At 47.4% G+C, this 27,986-nt stretch overlaps 1 protein-coding gene across 1 annotated transcript; it reads left to right on the forward strand.

Annotated features, from left to right (window-relative positions):
* The first annotated feature begins 790 nt into the window (after positions 1-790).
* On the forward strand, positions 791-27,648 carry LOC139274897 (regucalcin-like). Its single transcript, XM_070891622.1, has 6 exons — positions 791-953; positions 9,156-9,338; positions 11,866-12,081; positions 15,379-15,510; positions 19,475-19,629; positions 27,336-27,648. The coding sequence occupies exons 1-6, from the start codon at positions 791-793 to the stop codon at positions 27,384-27,386; spliced, it is 900 nt and encodes a 299-aa protein (XP_070747723.1). The 3' UTR covers positions 27,387-27,648.
* Positions 27,649-27,986: the final 338 nt, after the last annotated feature.

Raw genomic sequence — 27,986 nt, forward strand, 5'->3', positions numbered from 1 at the left:
CGATATGGCGGGAGTCGTTAACAGCGCCACGCCTGGTCACAAAGGCATTTGCGCCCCGTTACCCCTTCCCGGGGGTGTTAACGGGAGGTGCAAATGCACCCAATTTTAGTCCTAAACGTACTCACAAACTATTTACTGAAAGGCCACACCTGGAACACTAACTGTAGGATCATCAGAATTAAGTCTGTGCTGGATTCGTGGAAAAGTAGGTTCCTCCATTTCATTACGTAGGATATACGACACAGAAACAAGCCATTCGGCCCAAACAGTCCATGACTCGTTTATTCTTCACTCGAGTCTCCTCCCATCTTTCCTCATCTAAATCTATCAGCATAATTCTCAATTCCCTTCTCCTTCATATGCTTGTCTAGCCTCCCATTTAATGCATCTATACTACTCGCTTCAACCATTCCCTGTGGTAGCGAGTTCCACATTCTCATCGCTCTCTGGGTAAAGAAGTTTCTTCTGAATTCCCGATTGGATTTCTTGGCGACTATCTTATATTGATGGCCTCTAGTTGTGCTCGTCCCCACAAATGGAAGCATTCTCTCTGTACCCATTCTTTCAAAACCTTTCATAATTTTAAAGACCTCTATTAGGTCACCCCTCAGCCTTCTCTTTTCAAGAGAAAAGTGACCCAGCCTGTTCATCCTTTCTTGATAGGTATAATCTTGCATTTCTAGTATCACAGAAGATGATTGGTGCAAAGAAGATGATTCAGCCCATTGTGTCTGTGCTGGCTGAAAAGGAGCCTGATTATTAAGTGACTTTTCAATATTTTTCACAGGCAATGGCTTCCATTAAGATCGAGTGTGTCGTGAAGGACAAGAGCAGAATTGGAGAGAGCCCAGTTTGGGAAGAAAAGCACGGTTGCCTTGTGTATGTGGATATCACAGGACAGAAGGTGTGCTGCTGGAATGCAGCCACTAAACAAGTAAAAACCGTACACGTTGGTAAGCAAAGGTTGTCTTAACATGGGACAGTTCCATTCCTAGCCTTATATATGGCAATTGTTATTTCCTTTTGTTAAAATGTGCATAAACCGTCACCTTCAGAAAGAAAGAAAGACTTACATTTATATAGCGCCTTTCACGACCACCGGATGTCCCAAAGCACTTTACAGCCAATGAAGTACTTTTTAAGTGTAGTCACTGTTGTAATGTAAGAAACGCGGCAGCCAATTTGCGCACAGCAAGTTCCCACAAACAGCAATGTGATAATGACCAGATAAGCTGTTTTCGTTATGTTGATTGAGGGATAAATATTGGCCAGGACACGGTGAGATATAGGAGCCCAGTTATTGCCCGTGATAGAAATTTAGATTTTTTTCCCTCTAAAATGAAGAATAGGAGGACTAACCAAACTGCCTGGGACATTCTCTCCATTGAATTCTCTCCTCTCTATAGCTGCTAGACGATAAAAGTATTGCATCTAAAATGCATTTTTCCCATCAAACTTTTTATATCCTCATTTTGTGTCACACTGGCACCTGATTGGTTGAAATTTCATATTCACAAAACAGCAGTAAATCATGCATGGAGAAGTAGGTAACATAATTATTAAACATGCAGAGTGTGGGTAAATGGGCTTGAACCCAGCTATTTACGATATATATAAATGATTTAGACGAAGGCATTGAATGTAATATCTCCAAATTTGCAGATGATACTTTGGTGGCAAAAACAGGAAGGCAGATTATTATCTGAATGGTGACAGATGAGTAAAGGGGAAGTGCAACAAGACCTGGGTGTCATGGTACATCAGTCATTGAAAGTAGGCATGCAAGTACGGCAGGCAGTTATGTTGGCCTTCATAGGAGCAGGGAGGTCTTGCTGCAGTTGTACAGGGACTTGGTGAGACCACACCTTGAGTATTGTGTGCAGTTTTGGTCTCCTAATCTGAGGAAGGACGTTCTTGATAGTGAAGGTTCACCAGACTGATTCCCGGGATGGCAGGACTGACAAATGAAGAAAGACTGGATCGACTAGGCTTATATTCACTGGAATTTAGAAGAATGAGAGGGGATCTCATAGAAACATATAAAATTCTGATGGGATTGGACAGGTTAGATGCAGGAAGAATGTTCCCGATGTTGGGGAAGTCCAGAACTAGGGGTCACAGTCTAAGGATAAGGGGTAAGCCATATAGGACTGAGATGAGGAGAAACTTTTTCACCCAGAGAATTGTGAACCTGTGGAATTCTCTACCACAGAAAGTTGTTGAGTCCAGTTCGTTGGATATATTCAAAGGGGAGTTAGATGTGGGCCTTACAGCTAAAGAGATCAGTGGGTATGGAGAGAAGGCAGGAGTGGGGTACTGAAGTTGCATGATCAGCCACGATTATATTGAATGGTGGTCCAGGCTCGAAGGGCCGAATGGCCTGCTCCTGCACCAATTTTCTATGTTTTTATGTTTCTATGTTGAACCCACAACCTTCTGACTCAGAGGCGAGAGTGCTACCCACTGAGCCACTGCTGACATAATTCGAGGTTCTGGAGGGCTGCCAATACCCATGGAAAGGGAAGAACATGAGGTGGGGAAGAGGGCAGGATGAGTCACGTTATAGAATTGTACACGTCTATCGTCCCGCAGATGCTCCTGTTGGCTCTGTGGTCCCTCGGCGATCAGGGGATATGTTCTGGCAGTTGGAAAAAGGTTTACCTTGCTAGATGGGGAGAAGGAAACCGTTACCAACTGTAGGGCTTGTCTTCACAATCCAAATACCAGCCCTTATAAAGGGTTGATAATCTCTGGTCGGGTAACTTCGGACAAGTACTACACAAACAAATCAGCTTAAGGCTAAACATCTTTCTTTAAATACGAAAGCAAAATACTGCCGATGCTGGAAATCTGAAATACAAACAGAAAATGCTGTAAATGCACAGCATATGTGGAGAGAGAAAGAGAATTGTTCCGATGGAAGGTCATCGAGCTGAAACATTAAATCTGTTTCTCTTTCCACAGATGCTGCCTGACGTACTGAGTGTTTCCCGCATTTTCTGTTTTAAAAAAAACTTTAACCGATTTCACACATTTCCGAAGCAGAGAGTGGTCTTTGAGTTCCACCGGGCGATCAGTCCGTCGTACTCAAGGCTGTTGCATCTTCTTCCATTCTCCTGCCGCTCTAACCTCCGACTGCAGTGCTCTTTTGTCCCTGACGCCCTCTCCTTATACATTCTTCCTGGTTGGGGCATGAGTACCATTCGTTCTGCCTCAATGATTGGTAGAGTAGGCTTCGATCATGAGCTTACCTTAAATGGTTGACAGGTCAGGCGATTGAGGCCTGGTGCACCAATTCCATGTGACTCATCAAACTGACATGTCAAACCCATCTTTCGTTTAGGCACTCAACATCGAGTCCAACAATTTCAAACCAGAACTACTTCCCATATTTTTTTCCCCATTCCTCTTTTCTTTTTACAAACGCCATCTTTTTATTCTCTTTCCTGGGGCAGCAGGTGATAATTCCGCCATTCACACCCCCTCTTGACTCATCTTTTGTTGCCTAACTTGTGCCATTACCATCTCATTTTTGCCCATCTACCCTTTTGTCTCTCTAATCTCTCCTGCCTTCCACCCTATCACAGACCTTCCCTTTTGTTCTTTCCTCCCCTCTCCTTTTCCCTGCCCCTGCACTTCCTTAAGAATCTGTTACATCTCGAACTTTTCCAGTTCTGAAAAAAGGCTCACAGACCCAAAACGTTAACTCTGTTTCTCTCCACAGATGCTGCCTGACCTGCTGAGATTTCCAGCATTTTCTGTTTTTATTTCAGATTCCAGCGTCCGCAGTATTTTGCTCTTGTGGTAGGTCCTGCCTCTGTTTCACATTTCTACAGCCTAATCATTCTTTTCAATCACCTTTTTTTGTTGACAGACTCCACTATTTCTGTGGCCTCTTAATCGATGCTTGCCTCATCATTCCTTTTGTTATTTAATCACTCCTGCCTTCCTTCCCTTCCCCACTTTCCCTGCCTCTGTACACTTGCTTATCATCATAGGCAATCCCTCGAATCGAGGATGACTTGCTTCCACGTCAAAAAGTTCACAGGTGTTTCAATGAAGGACCTAATAGTCCAGATCCCGAACTGAATCTTGAAGGATGGAAGATGCTTGTGCGTGGATTTTTGTTAACGTGTGGTGACCGTTGCACACCAGCCACCACACGGGCTTGACAGAGCTAGGCCTTGTTCGAGTGGCAAGGATTACCCTGTACTATGTGGGAAGTCAGGGACGCTGACGACTACATATGTGGGAAGTGCATCCGCCTGCAGCTCCTGACGGACTGCATTGCGGCACTGGAGTTGCAGGTGGATTCATTCTGAAGAATCCACGATGCTGAGAATGACGTGAATAGCATGTTTAGCGAGTTGCTCACACCGCAGGTAAAGGGTACTCAGCCAGATTGCAAATGCGTGACCAGCAGGAGGAGCAGTGTAAGGAAGGTAGGGCAGGGGTCCCCTGCGGTCATCCCCCTGCAACACAGATACACCGCTTTGGGTACTGTTGAGGGGATGACTCATCAGGGGAGGGCAGCAGCAGCCAAGTTCATGGCACCGTGTGGGGCTCTGCTGCACAGGAGGGCAGGAAAAAGAGTGGGAGAGCTATAGTGATAGTGGATTCGATTGTAAGGGGAATAGATAGGCATTTCTGCGGCCGCAACCGAGACTCCAGGATGGTATGTTGCCTCCCTGGTGCAAGGGTCAAGGATGTCTCGGAGTGGGTGCAAGACATTCTGAAAAGGGAGGGTGAAAAGCCAATTGTCGTTGTACACATAGGTACCAACGATATAGGTAAAAAACAGGATGAGGTCCTACGAGACGAATTTAGGGAGCTAGGAGCAAAAGTAAAAAGTAAGACCTCAAAAGTAGTAATCTCAGGATTGCTACCAGTGCCACATGCTAGTCAGAGTAGGAATCGCAGGATAGCTCAGATGAATATGTGGCTTGAGGAGTGGTGCAGAAGGGAACGATTTAAATTCCTGGGTCATTGGAACCGGTTCTGGGGGAGTTGGGACCAGAACAAACCGGACGGTCTACACCTGGGCAGGACCGGAACCAATGTCCTAGGGGGAGTGTTTGCTCGTGCTGTTGGGGAGGAGTTGAACTAATATGGCAGGGGGATGGGAACCTATGCAGGCCGCAGAAATGCCTATCTATTCCCCTTACAATCGAATCCCCTATCACTATAGCTCTCCCACTCTTTTTCCTGCCCTCCTGTGCAGCAGAGCCCCCCACTGTGCCATGAACTTGGCTGCTGCTGCCCTCCCCTGATGAGTCATCCCCTCAACAGTACCCAAAGCAGTGTATCTGTGTTGCAGGGGTTGACCGCAGGGGACCCCTGCCCTATCTTCCTTACACTGCTCTTCCTGCTGGTCACGCATTTGCAATCTGGCTGAGTACCCTTTACCTGCGGTGTGAGCAACTCGCTAAACGTGCTATTCACGTCATTCTCAGCATCATGGATTCTCCAGAATGAATCCACCTGCAACTCCAGTGCCGCAATGCGGTCCGTCAGGAGCTGCAGGCGGATGCACTTCCCGCATATGTAGTCGTCAGCGTCCCTGACTTCCCACATAGTACAGGGTAATCCTTGCCATTCGACCAAGGCCTAGCTCTGTCAAGCCCGTGTGGTGGCTGGTGTGCAGAGGGAAATAAAAGGGAGACAGAGGTAAAAGATAGAAAAGAGAATAGTAAAAGTGGAGGGCAGAGAATCCCAAGGCAAAAAAGAAAAAGGGCCACATTACAGCAAAATTCTAAAGGAACAAAGTGTGTTAAAAAGACAAGCCTGAAGGCTTTGTGTCTTAGTGCAAGGAGTATCCGTAATAAGGTGGATGAATTAACTGTGCAAATAGATGTTAACAAATATGATGTGATTGGGATTACAGAGACGTGGCTCCAGGATGATCAGGGCTGGGAACTCAACATCCAAGGGTATTCAACATTCAGAAAGGATAGAATAAAAGGAAAAGGAGGTTGGGTAGCATTGCTGGTTAAAGAGGAGATTAATGCATAGTTAGGAAGGACATTAGCTTGGATGATGTGGAATCTATATGGGTAGAGCTGCAGAACACCAAAGGGCAGAAGACGTTAGTGGGAGTTGTGTACAGACCTCCAAACAATAGTGGTGATGTTGAGGAGGGCATCAAACAGGAAATTAGGGGTGCATGCAATGAAGGTGCAGCAGTTATCATGGGTAACTTTAATACGCATACCGATTGGGCTAACCAAACTGGAAGCAATACGGTGGAGGAGGATTTCCTGGAGTGCATAAGGGATGGTTTTCCAGACCAATATGTCGAGGAACCAACTAGGGGGGAGGCCACCTTAGACTGGGTGTTGTGTAATGAGAGAGGATTAATTAGCAATCTCGTTGTGCGAGGCCCTTTGGGGAAGAGTGACCATAATATGGTGAAATTCTACATTAGGATGGAGAATGAAACAGTTAATTCAGAGACCATGGTCCAGAACTTAAAGAAGGGTAACTTTGAAGGTATGAGGCGTGACTTGGCTAGGATAGATTGGCAAATGATACTTAAGGGGTTGACAGTGGATGGGCAATGGCAGTCATTTAGAGAACGCATGGATGAACTACAACAAATGTACATCCCTGTCTGGCGTAAAAATAAAAAAGGGAAGGTGGCTCAACCGTGGCTATCAAGGGAAATCAGAGATAGTATTAAAGCCAAGGAAGTGGCATACAAATTGTCCAGAAATAGCAGCGAACCCGGGGACTGGGAGAAATTTAGAACTCAGCAGAGGAGAACAAACAGTTTGATTAGGGCAGGGAAAATAGAGTACGAGAGGAAGCAGCAGGGAACATTAAGACGGACTACAAAAGCTTCTATAGATATGTAAAGAGAAAGAGGTTAGTAAAGACAAATGTAGGTCCCCTGCAGTCAGAATCAGGGGAAGTCATAACGGGGAACAAAGAAATGCAGACCAATTGAACAAGTACTTTGGTTCGGTATTCACTGAGGAGGACACAAACAACCTACCGGATATCAAAAGGGTCAGAGGGTCTTGTAAGAAGGAGGAACTGAGGGAAATCCATATTAGTCGGGAAATTGTGTTGGGGAAATTGATGGGATTGAAGGCCGATAAATCCCCAGGGCCTAATGGTCTGCATCCCAGAGTACTTAAGGAGGTGGCCTTGGAAATAGCAGATGCATTGACAGTCATTTTCCAACATTCCATTGACTCTGGATCAGTTCCTATGGATTGGAGGGTACCCAATGTAACACCACTTTTTAAAAAAAGAGGGAGAGAGAAAACAGGGAATTATAGACCGGTCAGCTTGACATCGGTAGTGGGTAAAATGGTGGCATCAATTATTAAGGATGTCATAGCAGCGCATTTGGAAAGAGGTGACATGATAGGTCCAAGTCAGCATGGATTTGTGAAAGGGAAATCATGCTTGACAAATCTGGAATTTTTTGAGGATGTTTCCAGTAGAGTGGACAAGGGCGAACCAGTTGATGTGGTATATTTGAACTTTCAGAAGGCTTTCGACAAGGTCCCACACAAGAGATTAATGTGCAAAGTTAAAGCACAAGGGATTGGGGGTAGTGTGCTGACGTGGATTGAGACTGGTTGGCAGACAGGAAGCAAAGAGTAGGAGTAAATGGGTACTTTTCAGAATGGCAGGCAGTGACTAGTGGGGTACCGCAAGGTTCTGTGCTGGGGCCCCAGCTGTTCACTTTGTACATTAATGATTTAGACGAGGGGATTAAATGTAGTATCTCCAAATTTCGGATGACACTAAGTTGGGTGACAGTGTGAGCTGCAAGGAGGATGCTATGAGGCAGCAGAGTGACTTGGATAGATTAGGAGAGTGGGCAAATGCATGGCAGATGAAGTATAATGTGGATAAATGTGAGGTTATCCACTTTGGTGGTAAAAACAGAGAGACAGACTATTATCTGAATGGTGACAGATTAGGAAGAGGGGAGGTGCAACGAAACCTGGGTGTCATGGTACATCAGTCATTGAAGGTTGGCATGCAGGTACAGCAGACGGTTAAGAAAGCAAATGGCATGTTGGCCTTCATAGCGAGGGGATTTGAGTACAGGGGCAGGGAAGTGTTACTATAAGTTGTACAGGGCCTTGGTGAGGCCTTGGAGTATTGTGTCTCCTAACTTGAGGAAGGACATTCTTGCTATTGAGGGAGTGCAGCGAAGGTTCACCAGACTGATTCCCGGGATGGCGAGACTGACATATCAAGAAAGACTGGATCAACTGGGCTTGTATTCACTGGAGTTCAGAAGAATGAGAGGGGATCTCATAGAAACGTTTAAAATTCTGATGGGTTTAGACAGGTTAGATGCAGGAAGAATGTTCCCAATGTTGGGGAAGTCCAGAACCAAGGGTCACAGTCTAAGGATAAGGGGTAAGCTATTTAGGACCGAGATGAGGAGAAACTTCTTCACCCAGAGAGTGGCGAACCTGTGGAATTCTCTACCACAGAAAGTTGTTGAGGCCAATTCACTAAATATATTCAAAAAGGAGTTAGATGTAGTCCTTACTACTTGGGGGATCAAGGGGTATGGCGAGAAAGCAGGAATGGGGTACTGAAGTTGCGTGTTCAGCCATGAACTCATTGAATGGCGGTGCAGGCTAGAAGGGCCGAATGCCTTACTCCTGCACCTATTTTCTATGTTTCTATGTTTCTAAGCCGATTGGAGACCTGCTCTGACTTGCTTAAAACCTGTTACATCTCTAACTTTTTCCAGTTCTCATGAAAGGTCATCGACCTGAAACGTTAACTCTGTTTCTCTCAGATGCTACCTGACCTGCTGAGTATTTCCAGCATTTTCTGTTTTTATAATCGCAATCTCTGAATTGCTTCACCTGGTGGCCCCCTATGGCGACGGCACCAAAACCTGTTAGAGCACGACTGGTAGTCTCTGTTGGCAGTTTTGAATTGGCTGTAGCCTGTAGGCATGTCTCGCTTTCAACAGCATTGTCTGGTTTCGAGATGGCTGTTCCTTTGTTCAATCTGTGCACCAGACGAACAGTCTGCATGCGAGCCATTGTCTATTGTGATCAGGGCTGCTTCTTAATCGTCTGCACCTTGAGTGATGTTGCTGCATCTATAACAGCATCAGTATTTGCAGGATGAGCCACGTTATTGAATTGTACACGTCTATCTTCCCTCAGATGCTCCTGTTGGATCAGTGGTCCCTCGGAGATCAGGGGGATATGTTCTGGCAGTTGGAAAAAGGTTTGCCTTTCTCGACTTTGAAAAGGAAACCGTTACTGACATAGCCCTGGTCGACCAAGATAAAGCAAACAACAGATTTAATGATGGCAAAGTGGACCCTGCTGGACGTTTCTTTGCAGGTTAGTCACAACCAATTTTGCATTTTACATCTCTGTCCACATACAGCTTTGCTGAAATTGGCTTTCACCATTTTACCCTTGTGTTGATCAGGTCTACTTTAATCTACCTTAGGTAAGGTACTTTAGACTTAAAAAGGCAGTTGGATGACGGCGGAATGGATCACCAATTTAGGACTGAGATGTGGAGACATTTCTTCACTCAGAGGGTGGTGAATCTTTGGAATTCCCTATCCCAGAGGGCTGTGGAAGCTCAGTCGTTGAGTGTATTCACCACAGAGATCGATAAATTTTTGGACATTAAGGGAATCAAGGGATGTGGGAATAGTGCGGGAAAGTGGAGTTGAGGTAGAAGATCTGTCATGATCTTATTGAATGGTGATGCAGGCTTATGGGGCCCTATGGCCTGCTCCTGCTCCTATTTCTTAGTAAGGTGTGTGACTTGAAGGTGGTGGTGTTCTCATGCACCTGCTGCCCATGTCCTTCTAGATGGTGGAGGTTGCCGGTTTGGGCAGTAAACGAATCAAGAGGTTTCGAAGATTTATCCATAGAATTTAATCATCATAGACATTCCTCGAATTCGAGGAAGACTTGCTTCCACTCTAAAAGTGAGTTCTTAGGTGACTGAACAGTCCAATTTAAAAGGCAGTAATGAAAGGGTACAAGTGATATCCTAAAGCACAACTCTGAAGATCAAGTAAATTACAAAGCTTGCTAGATTTTCTACCCATTGACTATGAATATCTCGACTAATAACTAGATTATGTGACAGACTTGAAATTATGTTCTGATATTTTAACTTAAAAAAAGGTATCATACACACAAGGGGTACGATAGCATAGTGGTAATGTTGCTGGACTAGTAATCCATAGGTCTGGATTAATGATCCAGAGACATGAGTTCAAATCCCACCACGGCAGCTGGGGAATTTAAATTTAGATAAATCTGGAATAAAAAGTGAATGTCAGTAATGGTGACCAGGAAGCTACTGGACTGTTGTAAAAACCCATCTGGTTCACTAATGTCCTTTAGCGAAGAAAATCTGCTGTCGTTACCCAGTCTGGCCCATCATCATCAGAGGCAGTCCCTTGAAATCGAAGAAGACTTGCTTCAACTCTAAAAGTGAGTTCTCAGGTGACTGTACAGTCCAATATGGGAATTACAGTCTCTGTCACAGGTGGGAAAGGGTGGGGTGGGTAGTCTGGTTTTCCGCACACTCCTTCTGCTGCCTGCGCTTGTTTTCTGCATGCTCTCGGCGACGAGACTCGAGGTGCTCAGCACCCTCCCAGATGCTCTTCCTCCACTTAGGGCGATCTTTGGCCAGGGACTCCCAGGTGTCAGTGGGGATGTTGCACTTTATCAAGGAGGCTTTGAGGGTGTCCTTAAAATGTTTCCTCTGCCCACCTGGGGCTCGCTTGCCATGTAGGAGTTCTGAATAGAGCGCTTGCTTTGGGAGTCTCGTGTTGGGATGCGGACATTGTGGCCCGCCCAACGGAGCTGGTCGTGTGTGGTCAGTGCTTCGATGGTGGGGATGTTGGCCTGATTGAGAACACTGACGTTGATTTGCCTACCCTCCCAGTGGATTTGCAAGAGGTTGTAGGTAGGTGACCCCAGACCCACAGCAATGTGGTTGACTCTTTACTGCACTCTGAAATGGCCTACCAAGCCACACGGTTATGTTCAAGAAGGTGATTCACTGCCACCTTCTCAAGGGCAATTAGGGATGGGTAATAAACTTTGGCCTTGTTGACAAAACCCACATCCCGTGAATGAATACAAAATATGATTTAATTTAATTTTTATATGTTCTTAAGTCTTGAATCCATTTTTTTGCTGGTGGTGATATGACCCTTTTTGATATATCAAGAAATGCAAGGGTATACCTATTTGGAAAGGATGAACAGGCTGGGTTTCTTTTCTCTTGAAAGTGACCTAGTATGACCTAATAGAGGTCTTTAAAATTATGAAAGGTTTTGATAGAGTAGATACAGCAAGTGTTTCCACTTGAGGGGAAGAGCAAACCTAGAGGCCATCAGTATAAGATAGTCAGCAAGAAATCCAATCGGGAATTCAGAAGAAACTTCTTTACCCAGAGAGTGGCGAGAATGTGGAACTCACTACCACAGGGAGTGGTTGAAGCGAATAGTATAGATGCATTTAAGGGGAGGCTAGACAAGCACATGAGGGAGAAGGAAATATAGAGTTAAGCTGATAGAGTTAGGTGAGGAAAGATGGGAGGAGGCTCGAGTGGAGCATAAACACCGACATGGACTGATTGGGCCGAATGGCCAGTTTCTGTGATTATGACATATTATAGAATATAATGGAGTTATTCTGTGATCCCAACTTATATTATCTCTACCTCACACTCCCTATGAATGTGACTCCTCTATTGGAAGCATGGAATTGTGGAATCATCCCTATATTCTCAATATCAGAAATTACTGCATACTCTTTGCATGTGCTATTAATGTATTAGGAAAACTTCAATGGTTAGTATTTACAGGGCTAACACTGACTTCTGCTACAGGGACCATGGCAATTGAGACTCGTCCAGCTGAAGTCGAAAGGCAGCAGGGATCTCTCTATGCTCTGCAGTCTGATCACTCTGTGGTCAAGCACTTTGACCAAGTGAACATTTCTAATGGTCTGGACTGGTCACTGGATCACAAGACCTTTTATTATATAGACAGCTTATCTTTTGCTGTGGATGCGTTTGACTATGACCTACACTCAGGAAAGATCTGTAAGTATATTTTAAAACGTACTTGGTCACATGTTGGAATGAGCCATTTTGTGATGTGTACATTTTTTTCTAGAAAGGTATATTCTTGGCCTCTCTGTTGCTGTGCAATAAATTATAGTTGGCTGCAAGGACAAATGGGCAAAGCTATTCCTGAGCCTCTCTCTGTGCTGACAGGGTGTGTGTGGCAAAGGCACTGGGTTGACTCTTCCTCTGATTTGCCCCTCCATGCCCAGGGAGAAATGCCCGATTGCCTCTTGGTGTCTCGCTATAGTGACACAGCTGAGATAGGGAAGTCAACAATGCAAGGTTAGTGTGTAGGAACCTGAGTCCTACCGATCTCAGGCAGCACATTGAGACTCCAGCACCCTGTGCTGCTCCCTAATATTGCTTATATTCATTGATTTGGTCCATGACTAATGTTCATCTTTTGTTAATGGCAATAGGGTTTTAACTAAAGACTTGTATTTATATAGCGCCTTTCACGACCACCGGACATCGCAAAGTGCTTTACAGCCAATTAAGTACTTTTGAAGTGTAGTCACTGTTGTAATGTGGGAAACACGGCAGCCAATTTGCGCACAGCAAGCTCCCAAAAACAGCAATGTGATAATGATCAGATAATCTGTTTTGTTATGTTGATTGAGGGATAAATATTGGCCAGGACACCAGAGATAACTCCGCTACTTATCTTTGAAATAGTGCAATGGGATATTTTACATCCACCTGAGAGAGCAGTTGGGGCCTCGGTTTAACATCTCATCTGGTACCTCTGACAGTACAGCATTTGTTCAGTACTGCACTGGAGAGTCAGCCTAGTTTTAAGTGCTCGAGTTCCTGGAGTGGGACTTGAGCCCACCACCTTCTGACTCAGAGGTAAGTGCACTACTCACTGAACCACAGCTGACACATACATGTAAATGCTTTTTAGACAAATTTTTGTTCAAGTTTTCTTTGCTTACTTGCCCCCACTTCAGCCCTGCCATGTTATGTCAGCTTGGCTCCATTAGTAGCACTCGTATCAGGTTGTGGGCCCGGGACTTTAGTATATGATCTCGGCTGGGATTCCAGTGCAGTACTGAGGGAGTGCTATACTTCCAGCGGTGCTATCCTTTGATTAGGTGTTGAACCAAAATCCTGTCTTGTTTGTTCCAGTGGTTCAGGTAGATGATAATGGCTCCATGGCACTAATCTCAGAAGAATAGGCAATTCTGCCAGAGTTTAGGCCAACTTTCATCCCTCAACCAACATCACTAAAACAGATTGCGCCGCTGTGTTTGCTGATGTGACAACGGCGGTTGAAATTCTTCTACGCGGTATAATTAGCGACGTGCTTATTTGTACTGCAAAATGGCCAACATGCTCCACGCTTTGTTTCTGATTGGTTCCCTTGGAAGATAAGCCACAACCTGAGGTTTCACAGGAATGTGTAACTGGAACTGTCCATCCCAAGATCTCACTGACTTTGCAAATTGTAACTCGATCCACGTTCAGTTTCTGAAGCAACAGAGGGCAGAGCTCCCCAGAAGACAGCAAGGGCCAGCCAAAGTGCCTTACCCCAGTCCAAGTACATCCCTCCCCCAGCCGAAGTGCCTTATCCCAGTCCAAGTACATCCCTCCCCCAGCCAAAGTGCCTTACCCCAGTCCAAATACATCCCTCCCCCAGCCGAAGTGCCTTACCCCAGTCCAAGTACATCCCTCCCCCAGCCAAAGTGCCTTACCCCAGTCCAAGTACATCCCTCCCCCAGCCGAAGTGCCTTATCCCAGTCCAAGTACATCCCTCCCCCAGCCAAAGTGCCTTACCCCAGTCCAAGTACATCCCTCCCCCAGCCGAAGTGTCTTATCCCAGTCCAAGTACATCCCTCCCCCAGCCGAAGTGCCTTACCCCAGACTAACTACATCCCTCCCCCAGCCGAAGTGCCTTACCCCAGACTAACTACATCCCTCCCCCAGCCAAAGTGCCTTACCCCAGTCCAAGTACATTCCTCCCCCAGCCGAAGTGCCTTATCTCAGCTCAAGTGCATCCTCCCTCCAACCCACCATAGATGGGGCATTGTGTATGGATTGTTAACAGGTTTATTGGTTATGAAGTGAATAGTGACAGTGTCATGACTTCTGGATATCATCCACTCCAACGATGTCCCTTATACCTGTGTCTCACCCCCCCATCCCCCCACCAGTGTCTCTCTCTCTCCCCCCAGTCTCTCTCTCCCCCCAGTCTCTCTCTCCCCACCCAGCCTCTCTCTCTCTCCCCCCCAAGCCTCTCTGTCCATCCCCCTGCCTCTCTTTTCCCTCGTCTCTCTCCCCCACAGCCTCTCTCTCCCCACAACCTCTCTCTCGATCTGACAGCCTCTCTCTCTACCCCCAGCCTCTCTCCCCTCCCCCCAGCCTCTTTTTCCTCCTCCCTGCCTCCCCCAGCCTCTCTCTCGCTATCGGGCGGGCCCAGGCCGGCTGGCGGGCGGGGGGGGGGGGTCGATGGGAAGAGTCAGAGCCTCAGGTCCTGCTTCTCGGCACCACGCGCATGGAATGATTCAGGCCGGGAGTGGGGGGGGGGGGGGGGGCGGAGTTTGAGGGGGGTGGGGCTTGTCACCTGTCAGTCAAAAAGGTGCAGTACAAATAGGTACATTGTATAATTAGTGCACCAGTTAACGCATTTACATCAAGCTCTAGTGTCCATTATTTTCATAACATTATTAACCCGTAGCACGCACAGGAATTTGATGGTAAATGGTCAAAATAATACACGGGCATTTCTACCCCCATGGAGGAGGCAACTTGTAATTTCTCCAATTGAATATTGGGAAGACCGAAGCCATTGTTTTCAGTCCCCACCACAAACTACGTTCCTTAGGCACTGACACCATCCCTCTCCCCAACTTCTGTCTGAGGCTGAACCAGACTGTTCGGAACCTTGGTGTCATATTTGAACCTGAAATGAGCTTTCGACCACATATCCGCAGCATAACTAAGACCGCCCATTTCCACCTCCGCTCATCACCTGTCTCCGCTCTTGCTTCAGCTAATCCACTGCTGAAACCCTCATCCATGTCTTTGTTACCTGTAGACTTGACTATTCTAACGCACTCTTGGCTGGCCTTCCACACTCTACTCTATGTAAACTAGAGGTGATCCAAAACTCGGCTGCCCGTGTCCTAACTCGCACCAAGTCCTGTTCATCCATCACCTCTGTGCTCGCTGACCTACATTGGCTTCCCGTTAAGCAACACCTCGATTTCAAAATAAAGGAAGGGATGTGCGTTCGTAATGAATAAGACTTTATTTTTTTACATTACTGTATAGCAAATCGAAGACTTATGTACAAGCTTGAACAAGCGGAGGCTATTCCAGATGGACAGTGCATCGATGCAGAGGGAAAACTTTGGGTTGCCTGTTACAAGGGTGGACGAGTCCTGCGTATTGACCCAGAAACAGGTAAATCAATTAAATATGTAAACGGCGATGTCCAATTTTGTGCTTGAAAAAACTATAATTTCCCATTTTGACACTTCAATACCAGTATCAGAATTCATTATTATATTTTTTACACCAGTCTATTGTTATCTTTTTCCTTTAATCTTCTGCATAACATTCTCTAGCCAGCAATGCATCTGTTGGTCTGATGCAGAATGTTATTAGTGCTGAGGGTGAGCCACTCACAAGCCACTTTTGAACCACATGTCAATGTCCAATATCTCTTCCCATCATCCCCACTAGGAAAATTCTCCGGTTAACTTGGCTGAGATCATTAACTCACCGTGTGGGCTATCGTGGATTCTAACCCAAGTTCTACCACACCATGGTAGCTTCATACATCCCTCCGTACTACCAGACAAGGCAAATCTACAATTACAACAACAATGCCTTTTGTAGTTCATCAGAATTACTTCATGCATACAGTCCAGGCCAGAATATATCTATAGACCATGTCCTATTTTAAGATCATAATCTATAGGATCGCCATTTTAACCCCGGTTTTGACTGTCTGCATTGGGTATGTTTTGCCAATTCCTGCATGATTGCAATACCGAGTACCACAGCGTCCTCAAATGCAGGAAGGAAAGATAATTGGTAAAACATGTCGTTCATTATATAAGTCAGTCATGAAAATTGGATTTATATAAGTGCCATTAATGAAAAAAATGTCTGAAGACATTTCACAAATGGAAGTCGCTATGGGGAATGGATGCTTTGCCATAGAAGATTAGGAAGGATAATTTAAAAAAAGATGGGTTGAAGAAAGGTTTTCAAAGGCGGAGAGAGAAAATGAAAGGTTTAGGGAGGGAGATACAGAGAGAAGGTCTGAGAGGCTTAAAACTCCACCACCATGGTAGACGAAGGCTACAAAAGTCAGAGGGCTGAAGGATATGTGAGGGTTACAAGACTGGAGGACGTTGCAGAGAGAAGATGAGGAAAAACCATGGAAAAGATATGAAGATAAGGATGAGTATTTTAAATTTAATGTATTGGGGACCGAGAGCCAATGTAGGCCAGCAAAAATGGGGAGATTGGGACTAGAGGTTATGTACTTTGGCAGAAAAAAAATCAAAGAGCAAGTTATTATTTAAATGGAGAAAGATTGCAAAGTGCCACAATACAGCGGGATCTGGGGGTACTTGTGCATGAAACACAAAAGGATAGTATGCAGGTACAGCAAGTGATCAGAAAGGCCAATGGTATCTTGGCCCTTATTGCAAAGGGATGGAGTATAAAAGCAGTGAAATCTTGCTACAGCTGTACAAGGTATTGGTGAGGCCACACCTAGAATACTGCGTGCAGTTTTGGTTTCCATATTTACGAAAGGATATACTTGCTTTGGAGGTAGTTCAGAGAAGGTTCACTCGGTTGATTCTGAGGATGAGGGGAGGAAAGGTTGAGTAGGTTGGGCCTCTACTCATTGGAATTCAGAAGAATGAGAGGTGACCTTATCGAAACGTATAAGATTATGAGGGGGCTTGACAGGGTGGATGCAGAGAGGATGTTTCCACTGAAGGGGGAGCCTAGAACTAGAGGGCATGATCTTAGAATAAGGGGTCGCCCATTTAAAACAGAGATGAGGAGAAATTTCTTCTCTGAGGGTTGTAAATCTGTGGAATTCGCTGCCTCAGAGAGCTGTGGAAGCTGGGACATTGAATAAACGTAAGAAAGAAATAGACAGTTTCATAAACAACAAGGGGATAAGGGGTTATGGGGAGCGGGCAGGAAAGTGGATCTGAGTCCATGATCGGATCAGCCATGATCTTATTGAATGGCGGTGCAGGCTCGAGGGGCCGTATGGCCTACTCCTGTTCCTATTTCTTATGTTCTTATGTTCTTATATTCTAGAACAGGAGATGGGTGTCTTAGTTTTGGATAAGTTGTAATTTCTGGATGTTAAAGGATGGGGGACCAACAAGGAGGGCTTTGGAATAATCAAATGTGGAAGTGATGAAAGGGTAAGTGTTTCGGTGGAAGGACTGACATGGAGCATTGTTGCAGAGGTGAATTAAGTGGTCTTGGTAATGGTTAAGAGGTAGGGTTCGAAGCTCAGCTCTGTGTTGAACAGACACTTTGGGCTGGATTTTCATTTTGATTGCGCCTCTGTTTGCGCCCCAGAGGGGGCGGTAATGGGTCACAAAATGCTGAGCACCTGGACGGCCAGCTTCCAGCACCCCACCGGCAAATTTGGTGGGGGTTTTGCGGCTGCACTGAGCAGTACCGCCCAGGAGTGTCACGCCGCTCTGCAACAACCCAGTTTTGACAGCGATGCGATATTTATTTGGAGCGGCACTCGTAGCGCTCCCTAGTGACACCGCCAGAGAAAGCAGGCGGTCCGAGCTGTCCTGGGGCGCTAAGGGAAGAAATGATTGCAAAAGATAAGTGAAATTGATATTGCTTTGTGTTTTTTTTTGCCATCCACCTTTATTTGGGGGGAGTAGTTCGTCGGGAATGTTTTATGTGTTTTTTGTCCCGATTTTTTTTTTCTCGCAGGGAGGCCTCTCTTCGGACGGTCCGAAGCTGGCTCTTCAGCAACAGATTTTCAGTTGCTCACCCGGCCTAGCGTCCTAAGAGACGTGTGGAACGCCTCCCTTAGCGCTCCGCTCCAGAATCAGGGCGCAGCAACCGAATTTTCTGGCTGCCGTCGCAAACCATTTCTCGCCGCAAAATTTACCGACCCACCGACATTAGCGCCCGAAGAAGCCTCCAACCAAAAATCCAGCCCAAAGATTTTGCTCAGTCTGACTTAACCAGAGTGAGAGGTTGAGGTAGGGGATGGAATCAGTGGCAAAGGAGGTTGTGGCAGGAGCGGGTGAATACAATCACTCACTAATACTCAGTTGGTGGAAGCTGTGACTCATCAATGACTTCATGGTGAACAGTCTGGCTGCTATGGAGTCAAGAGACGTGGTGAAGAGGTCGAGCTGGACATCAGCAGCATATAAATGAAAGCTGATTCTGTGCTGAGGAAGATGTCACCGAGGGGCAGCATGTAGATGAGGATGAGGAGAGGGTCAAGGGAAGCTACTCATAGGATTCAAGAGATGAAAGTGGTAGGTGGGAAGAGAAGCCATTGCTGAAGATGTCGGGTTGCAGTGGAATCACATGAGGTCTACCTTAAGGAGCTAGACAACGGAGTTCTCTAGTAACTTATTATGGCAGATGATTGCAGTCAAAGAAAGTTCATTCCTTGTTTGCGCTCCATTTTAGAATTTTGCACCTGGAATTTCCGTGGTTACTCTTCCGATCTCCCCCGTAACACTGAAATAACATAAATATCTAAAAATGGCATTTCATGATATTTCTTCGGGATTACACCTATGTTATGGTGGAGCATGGGAGAACCCAGTGCAACTCCCCTCCCCCTTCACCCTTAGATCCACACTCAGTAAATCCAATGCTAGGAGACTCTGAATCCAGTCTGAATCCATCCAAATCCTCATTTTGCTCATCGTCATCATCATCGACAGTCCCTCGAAATTGAGGGAAGACTTGCTTCCACTCTAAAAGTGAGTTCTCAGGTGACTGAACAGTCCAATACGGGAATTATAGTCTCTGTCACAGGTGGGACAGACAGTCATTGAAGGAAAGGGAGGGTGGGACTAGTTTGCCGCACACTCCTTCCGCTGCCTGCGCTTGATTTCTGCACGCTCTCGACGACGAGACTCGAGAGCTCAGCGCCCTCCTGGATGCACATCTTCCACTTAGGGAGGTCTTTGGTCAGGGACTCCAAGGTATATCTGGGGATGTCGCACTTTATCAAGGAGGCTTTGAGGGCATCCTTGAAATGTTTCCTCTGCCCACCTGGGGCTCGCTTGCCGTGTCGGAGTTCCGAATAGAGCGCTTGCTTTGGGAGTCGTTTTGCTCACAACGACAGTGAAGTCTAAAGCCCAGAAATCACAGATAAGAATCTTTCCTTCAGGTAAGAGGATCCAGACAGTGAAGCTGCCCGTTGACATGACCACATCTTGCTGCTTCGGAGGAAAGGATTACTCCGAACTTTATGTAACATCAGCTGTGGACGGGATGGACGAAGAATGGAAACAGAGACAGCCGCAAGCAGGCGGCATTTTTAAGGTCGGTCGATAGAATGCGATAATTGCCGATAATATCGCGATAGTGCTGGAGCTGTGAATCACAATTGCAAACTTTCTGATCTGCCATGCCACTCCCCTCTCAGCTGGCGAGAGTTCCGCCCAGACCATATGGAGGGCCGACTGGGTAGAATTTCCCGGCTAGCTCTAGAACTCCTTCGGACACAACTCCACAATAGCTTTTAAAAAGGATGTGGATACAAATTTGATAAGTATTCGGTGCTGTAAAATCCTATGATTCTAATATTTTTTGGCAAAGGATACTTTACCAAATTGTGCATGTACAACACAACAACTTGTATTTATATAGCGCCTTTAACGCATTAAAACGTCCCAAGGCGATTCACAAAAGTGTTAGCAGACAAAAATTTGACACTGAGCCACATAAGAAGAAATTACAGCAGATGACCAAAAGCTTGGACAAAGAGGTAGATTTTAAGGAGGAAAGAGAGAAGCAGAGCCGGAGAGGTTTAGGGAGGGAATTCCAGACCTTAGGGCCTAGGCAGTTGAAAGCATGGCCACCAATGGTTGAGTGCTTATAATCAGGGATGCTCAAGAGGGCAGAATTAGAGGAGCGTAGATCTAATTTATTAACAGCCTACATAACAGTACTACTGTTATCTCATGGATACATGTTGATGTTGACAAATGTGCTGACTCCCCAGGGGCCATGTATGAAAACGCAGTCATCCCTGGGAATAACAAAACCGCCTAAGTGTCGCGGTCAAGCTTTGTTTACACGCCTTGAGTGTTTAGCAACGGCTCTCCTGTCTGTGTAGTAGCCTGAGGAACTGCTTTCTTTTTCTTTTTCTTTTTCTCCTGAGCTTACGGCTTGTAACTAGCAGATATGCTACAATCAGGAGTTGGCCGATTACTAAGGCATGCGATCCCACCCGGATCCATGCAGGTATGTCTGCCCGTATCCCCAAATCCCACCATGCTGGGGGTTTAATCTGGGCAATCTCCCCTGCTAGAATTTCAGTTTTCTGCTCCATGGTGTAAAAATGTTTTTGCGACAAATCCACTGCCTGGAGGAGGGCTGTAAGTTTCTCAGGTAGTGGGGCAGTGGGATAGCCAAACTGGGCGGCATATTGTTGTAGGTGGCTGAGGTTGTTTTGTACCGTGAGGTGAATCGTGGAAGGTTCAGGGATGGGTGTGATTCTGGTGTGTGCCACTTGAACCTCTGCCCTGGGTTTAAAGCAAAAGCTGCTGTACGGTATTGGACACCACCTTCCCGGTCCGTGTTCATACCATTGGGCACTTGTGGTGACACAATATGTCCCATCGCCTACATATGCTACCTGTGGAGGCATGTGGTTAGGGGCCATTAACTCCATTGTGCAATTGATAGGCTCTGCCCCAGCAGTGCTGAACCCGCATTGTGGCCTTGCAAAAGCGTTCAAGTGCTGGGGGCACAGGATTACCTGTGCTCCCCTGCTCCGACAACCCGAGAGGTCTGTACCTGTCACAGTGTGCTCCCACATTGTGACATAAGGTGGGACCTCTTGGAATCGCCCATACCACCCCATCCCCGACATCCTGCCACCACCTATAGAAAGCAATGGAGATCCCCTCTGAACACACGCGATTGGATCCCCACATACACAAATAAATTCCTTGGTCGTACGCCCACCATTTCTCCCAGCACACCATTACCCCGCCAGATGACCCCATGATGGTTCGGTAGGTATCATTATCCAGACGTTTCCAGTCCGAATGTCGGTCTCCCACGTCCCTCTTGAGCTTTCTGAGCCACCACCACCGTCCCAGAGGTATGTCCCCTTGGCAAGTTAGGCATACCTTCCTGCCTTCTGACACTCTCACTCTGGAAGTGGCCACAGTGATCTCCGGGCAGGGGATGGAGACCTCTCCGTGGATAAAGTCCTTATGGTTGGAGTACTTGGTGGAGTTCGATCCCAACCACCCAGGCCATCTCCCCTCGTGGGAGTAGGTGACCCGGCCATCTGCCGCCGGAGTCCTTTCTCCTGTGGTCACTGTCGGCGCTTTGTCCCCGGAGCATCCGAAAACCAGGGAGTCCTCGGTGTCCCCTCGGTGCCCGGTGCAGATCCTTAGCGATACCAGCATCACTAACGTCCAGTAGGGAGGTGTTGACATCTGAAAGGCAAGAAGAACATGGCCTTGCCTTGAGAGACCTCTCCAGGCTCGGCCCACTTAACATGTTCTGAACATAACATGCTGTACCCAACCGTCACTGCCTTACCTAAACACATATGCACAGAACACAAAGTAACAAAACAGGAAGGGAAAATATATACACCGCCACCCGTCCCTGATTGGCACGGTGCTGTTTATCCATGTTGTTGGCCGCCTGCCAGTGAATCTGTTGAAGCTGTTCAAACAGATTCCTGACGAAGTGGTCCCGGTTCACCTCTCGAAGCTGCCCTTCGGTGAGAACCAGCGCCAACACATGCACTGGGGTTCTCATGATCCGGCCTGTCATCAGCTCATGGGGTGAGTACCCTGTGCTCTTTGACTGACTGGCCCGGATTCCCATGAGGACCAACGGTAAGACTTCCACCCACTTGTTCGGTGAGTCTCCCGTCTCCTTCCGCAGCCTTTCCTTTAGGGTCCGGTTCAGGTGTTCTACGGGGCCTGAGGACTGAGGGTTGTTTGCAGTGCAAACCAGACAGCCCGCACAGAAGTTGCGGACGTCTTTCCGGAGGCCTGGCCACCACCCTGCCTTTTCTACCCGTTGCCAGGTAGATTCCGGCCCAGGCTGTCCCGCACCTGGACCCGCATGGGCCAGCTGAAGGAATTCCCTCCAGTGTTGTGGCGGCACTACCCATTTGTCCCCTTTAAACAACATGCCTTCCCGCACAGCAATATCTGCAGCACTGTATGGGCCCTCCGCCTTTTCCCCCTTTTTGATAGCAGCCAAGGCAGCCTTCAGGATCGGATCCTGCATCTGGACTACTTTAAGGTCCGGGGCCGCAGCCGCCCCTACGCTCCCTTGTGTCCCTGGCTTGCTTCTTGCTGCTGCTATCCTGCCTGCCTCGTATGGGTCCCATGGGCGACCTGTACGAGCACCTTCCCTTGCCAGCAGGTCTGCCTGCTGGTTACCTTCCCCCCGTGGCTCAGTTTTGGAGTGGGCCTTTACCTTCTGGATATATACATCCCCGGTTTCTCCCACTGCAGCCACGATCTTTTCTAGCAGGGGTTTGGTCACAAGGGGCTTTCCATCCACAGAGGTGTACCCCCGGCGTGACCAAATCGCCAGATACTCTGTTCACGAATTGCAAGTGAACATGCTGTCCGAGCAAATCGTGTATGAGGTAGGGAATTCCTCGGGGTGTGTGACCACATACATCACCGCCGAGAGTTCCGCCTGCTGGGCGCTCAGGGTGCATGGGAGTTTAAGAGCCAAGGCAATCCCTGCCTTGGGATCCCAAACTCCGCAGCCCATGAGTCTTGTACCCGCGGACACTGAACTGGAGCCATCAACGTAGATCTCGCGGCCTGTGGGGTGTATCCCTGTCCGAAATCCAAAGTTGATGTCCCATACCCCCTCCACAGAGCATCTATGCGGCTGCCCTGGATAGATTAAATTTTCTGCGAGCCTGGGCTCACAGAGGCCCTTGACCTTTAAAGTCATTTGGGAGAGGAGGAGGGTCCAGCGAGTGATTCTAGCACTGCTCACTGTCCCGTCCTTAATCCTCCCGTCCTACAGCATCTGCGTCGGGGTATGGTGGGTGAGGAGTGTAATGGGGGATATTCCGGTAAAGATCTAAGCTCTCTTTACTGCCCAGTGGGTGGCCAGTAAGTGCCTCTCACAATTGTAGTATTCCTTTTCTACCTCCGTGAGGACCCTGGAGGAGTACACCACTGGTCTCAGCTGACCGTTTCGCCCCTGGAGCAACACTGCACTTAAGCTGTCGCCACTAGCTGCCACCTCCAGGAAGAATTCCTCCCCCCCATCAATTGCCCCTAGGGCTGGTGCTATCTGCAGGTCTCTCTTAAGACGGACAAATGCTGCCTCACAGCCCTCATCCCATTCCCGCTCGACCCCCTTATGTAGGAGTCTGAGCAGAGGGGCGGCTGTGGCTGCATAGTCCTCGATGAAGTCCCGACAGTAGCCAGTGATTCCCAGGAAAGAACTTACCCCCGACACATCCCTAGGGACAGGGAGTTCCTGCACTGCCTTTCTTCTAGCCTCATCAATGGCCCTTTCTCCTGCCCTTATCGTCAGGCCCAGGAATTTTACCTCCATTAGACCTATCTGGGCTTTCTTGGGGTTAACTTTAAAACCCCCTTCCTTCAGTAAGACCAGCAGTTCGGCCAGCAGTGGACCGTGTTCCTCACTGCTGTCTGTGAACAACAACAGGTCGTCCATATACTGGACCAGCTGGTGTGGTTGGCTGAAGCCTTTTAAGCAGTTCGCCATGCATTGGTGAAAGATGCTGGGACTATTATGAAAGCCCTGTGGGAGGCAGCTCCATGTATACTGCTGTTCCCGGAAGATGAAGGCAAACTTGTACTGGTCTTCCCTCCGTACAGGGATAGACCAGAACCCGTTGGATATGTCCAACACTGTGAACGTGGTTGCGGATGCAGGGATTTCCCCTATCAGATCCGCAACCGCCGCTACTGTGGGAGCACAAGCTGGGATGTTTTTATTGAGCACCCTATAATCCACCGTAGCCCTCCAAGAATTGTCCGGTTTCCTAACCGGCCAAAGCGGGGAGTTGACATGGATGCTATGGGTCTCAAAACACCCTGCTCGACAAGTGAGCTTAAAGCTGTCTCCAAATCTGCTTCTGCCTCTCGGGGAAAGCCATACTGCATTTGCGGGTGGGACATGGAATCCCCATCTATTCTAACCTCCACTCCTGTGACTCTCCCACAATCGTGTTTATGGGTGGCAAATGCTGCAAGATTTGCTTGCACATAGGCCCGGTACTCGGCCGGGGGTTACCGACCAGAACCTCCAGGTCGTAACCCACTTTTAGCTTCATTGTACACAGAGTCCCTTTTCCCTGTTTCTTATCAATAACCATGACTTTTCCCTCTGCTCCCGTGCCCACTGTGCCCCATAGACAGTGATTCCTCAAGTCTACTAGGATCTGGCGAGCGATGATGAAATCAGCCCCCAAGATCCCTTTTCCCACCTGCTCCCAGTTCATCAGGACGCACTTCCATTGTGCTCCTAAACGAACTGCGAGCGGGACTGAGAAAAACCCAGCCTTCTCATTTCCTGTGAACCCAACGACACCCCGTTTGATAGAGGTGAGGTTGCGGGGTCCTCCGAATGGACTATCGTGCTGGAAGCACCAGTGTCCAAAAGGTAAGTACCCAATACACCCTCAACCTCCATCTTGACCCAGGGCCGTCCCCAGGGGTCGTATTCTAGTGGGCACAGGTATACAGGCTGGGTCTGGGCTAGTCATGGCCTCTGTACTGGCAGGGTTGCTGGTGCTTCCCTGCCTATTGCCGTGGCTACCTTCCCAATCCCCTCCAGCGCTGTCCTCACTGCAGCTACTATCTCATCAAGGAATGGTGAGGAGCTCCCTCTACTACCCCCACTCTGGGCGGCTCCTAAAGAACTTCTCCCCCCATATCTCTTTACTGGGCTCCTGCAATCCCTTTTAAAATGCCCAGCTTTCCCGCACCCGTAGCACACTCCCTCCTTATCAATCGAGCGACCACTCTCCTTGTGCCATTCCCTTTTGGGAATGGAGTTGGGTTTTACTTCATTTACCCGACCTTTGGAGGTTTTCTCCTCCTCCCCTCCTCCATTCCATTGGACCAGTGCCAGTTGCCTGACCACTGCTTCCTCGGTGAGGTTGGGGTCCCAGAAATCGAACCACAGTTCTGCCCTGGCCTTGAGCCGGGGCAAGCAGTTTGCCACCAGCATCCTCAGCCAGCGGCCAGTCTGTACCGCGGAAAGATTCGCCCGGTCGAGGAGCTCCCCACAGGCTGCGTGGTATACCACCCACAGCCTGTCCGCAAACGACTGCAGGGTTTCCCCTGCGAGCTGCCTTGTCCTTTCGACCCGTTCTGCCCGAGTGAGGGCTTGCACCCAAGGTTTGGTGAGGTTCACCTTGCCAAAAATGTATGAGGAAATTCTCTCCTCCATTTTAGTTTCCTCTCTTATCACCTCATCTGTTATATTAACATCTCCTGTTTGCTTATGTCTTGCCGCGGTCACCATGTTCTGTAAGGGGTTCCCAGGGAGTGTTGTTGTGCCTTGGGTGTCTCTCTCTGGGCTTCTGCCCTCACAGCTTATGCCTGGCCTGTGAGGTACCCTGAGTGCTGCAAGAGCACCCCTGGAGAGACTGTGTCCACAGCTTATGAAGGGGGGTTTTGAGATTCGTGCATCCCCACAGCTTATGCCTAGCCTGTGAGGCACCTGTGAGTGTCAAACACTCCTAACCCCTTCTTCCCTAGCCTGTGACACACAGTTGAGCGTTTTCGAGCCGCTCCTAGCTTCCCTTACACTGTTCTGACATAAGACTCACGATCAGGAGATGTAATACAATAGAACTGAGACAAGGTGATTCCAAGAGGAACTTTAGGCTTCCAATTTATTTGACAAGGTGTATCTCAACAAACAGCAATACATCAACAAAACAATCCCCCTAAATCCTACTAAACGGACACAACGAAAATCTTTACACAAGTTTAGCAGTACAATGTCCAACCTCCCACCTTTCCTGGCCTAACTGAGTTGGGAGCTCCGGGGACCAGAGGTTATACTCACTCCTGTGCCTTTCTGCAGTCTGGTGGTTTGTTTCTTCTATCTTCGGTGTCTTCGGACACTGGTTTTCCTTCAGCGTCGAGAGGCTTGCTGGTTGTTGGATCACGAAAGCACGGAACCACACACACTACGTCAGAAACCCCTTTTTATAGCCAGATTATACAGTCCGCCTCTCCTGCTGAAATCGATTCTTCCCATTGGTGGGCTTTGTGATTTTGAAAAATGCAGCAGTTTTAGATTATTGCGGGTTTTTTCCACTGATGTTAACCTACTCAAGGTTTGAATGGGTGATGATTGCGTTGGCCTCCTGTAGCCATTGTGTAGGCCCTTGGGTTGTTTTGGGTTCCCTGGTTTCTGAAGGTCTGCATAATTTTCCTCCAATTCAGGTTTTCTAACCTACTCAAGGTTTGAGTAGGGGTTGATTGGGTTGGCCTCCTGTAGCCATTGTGTAGGCCCTTGGTTTGTTTTGGGTTCCCTAGTTTTCTGAAGATCTGCATAATTTCCTTCCATAGTGTAAACATGGGGAAGACAATAGCCCAATAATGGCTGTGAGTCAGTCCCAGTTTTCGAGCAAGTGCTCTCCCATTGGCTTGAAAGCCCCATGCTTCGGGCTGACTCTGTCTCACCATTGGCCCTCCGATGTCCTCCCCCGTCCAATCACTGCTCTGCCAAGGTCAAACCGTATCGGTTTCAATTCACAGCACAGACCGATCCCACAGCCCTTTTCCTTCTGGGTAAAATGAGGGGGTTTTCGTCCTCCCCTACATAATCGATGCTGTAAAATGCACGTGTCGATCTGGTTCGGTCCCGACGCTATCACTATCTCTGCTCAGACATAAATAATGATCAGAGAGGTCATGGAGGGCAGCGATGCCCATGGAACAATATCCAGCGCAAATCAGAATCTGTAGCGGCAGACAGGAGATAACTGGACATAAAAATTAACATTGAGTCCATATTCCTTTCTGTTTCAGATTACTGGACTTGGGGTGAAGGGAATACCACCATATTCATATGCAGGATAAAACACATCTTCAACAACCTTAAGCCTGCATTCCGTGCAGTTATGAGGCTTACTTGATCAACTGCTTTAAGCTACTATAACAGCAAGCTTTACAACATACCATTTTATAGATGCACTGATAAATTGTTAAGCTCTTTTGCCACACAAGATCTTTTTCACGTTTTCCACATTCTAATTATTGTTTAATATTTAATTCTAATTATACTCAAATGTTGGCCATCTGGCTATACTATGAAACAATAAAAATTATTTCTTCAGCACTATGCACTGTGTTGTTTTATGTTTTAATGGCTGATGTTGGACATCCTGGAGAGATGTGTTGGATGCAGAACTTCTTGGGGAGATGAGGGTTAAAAGTCGAACTTCTTTGTGTCTTGAAGGAACAGGCTTTCCAATATAAACAGGAAGAGTTTGACGTGCTTTGAGGAGAAAGCATGCCTTGTCTTCTGATATCTAAAGTGCTTGTGTAAAGAAAGAAACATTATCATTTATATAGCGCCTTTCACGACCACTGGCCGTCCCAAATGCTTTACAGCCAATGAAGTACTTTTGGAGTGTAATAACTGTTGTAATGTGGGAAACACAGCAGCCAATTTGCACA

The sequence above is a fragment of the Pristiophorus japonicus genome, chromosome 10 (genome assembly GCF_044704955.1).
Source record: "Pristiophorus japonicus isolate sPriJap1 chromosome 10, sPriJap1.hap1, whole genome shotgun sequence".
In the NCBI taxonomy this organism is placed as follows: Eukaryota; Metazoa; Chordata; class Chondrichthyes; family Pristiophoridae; genus Pristiophorus; species Pristiophorus japonicus.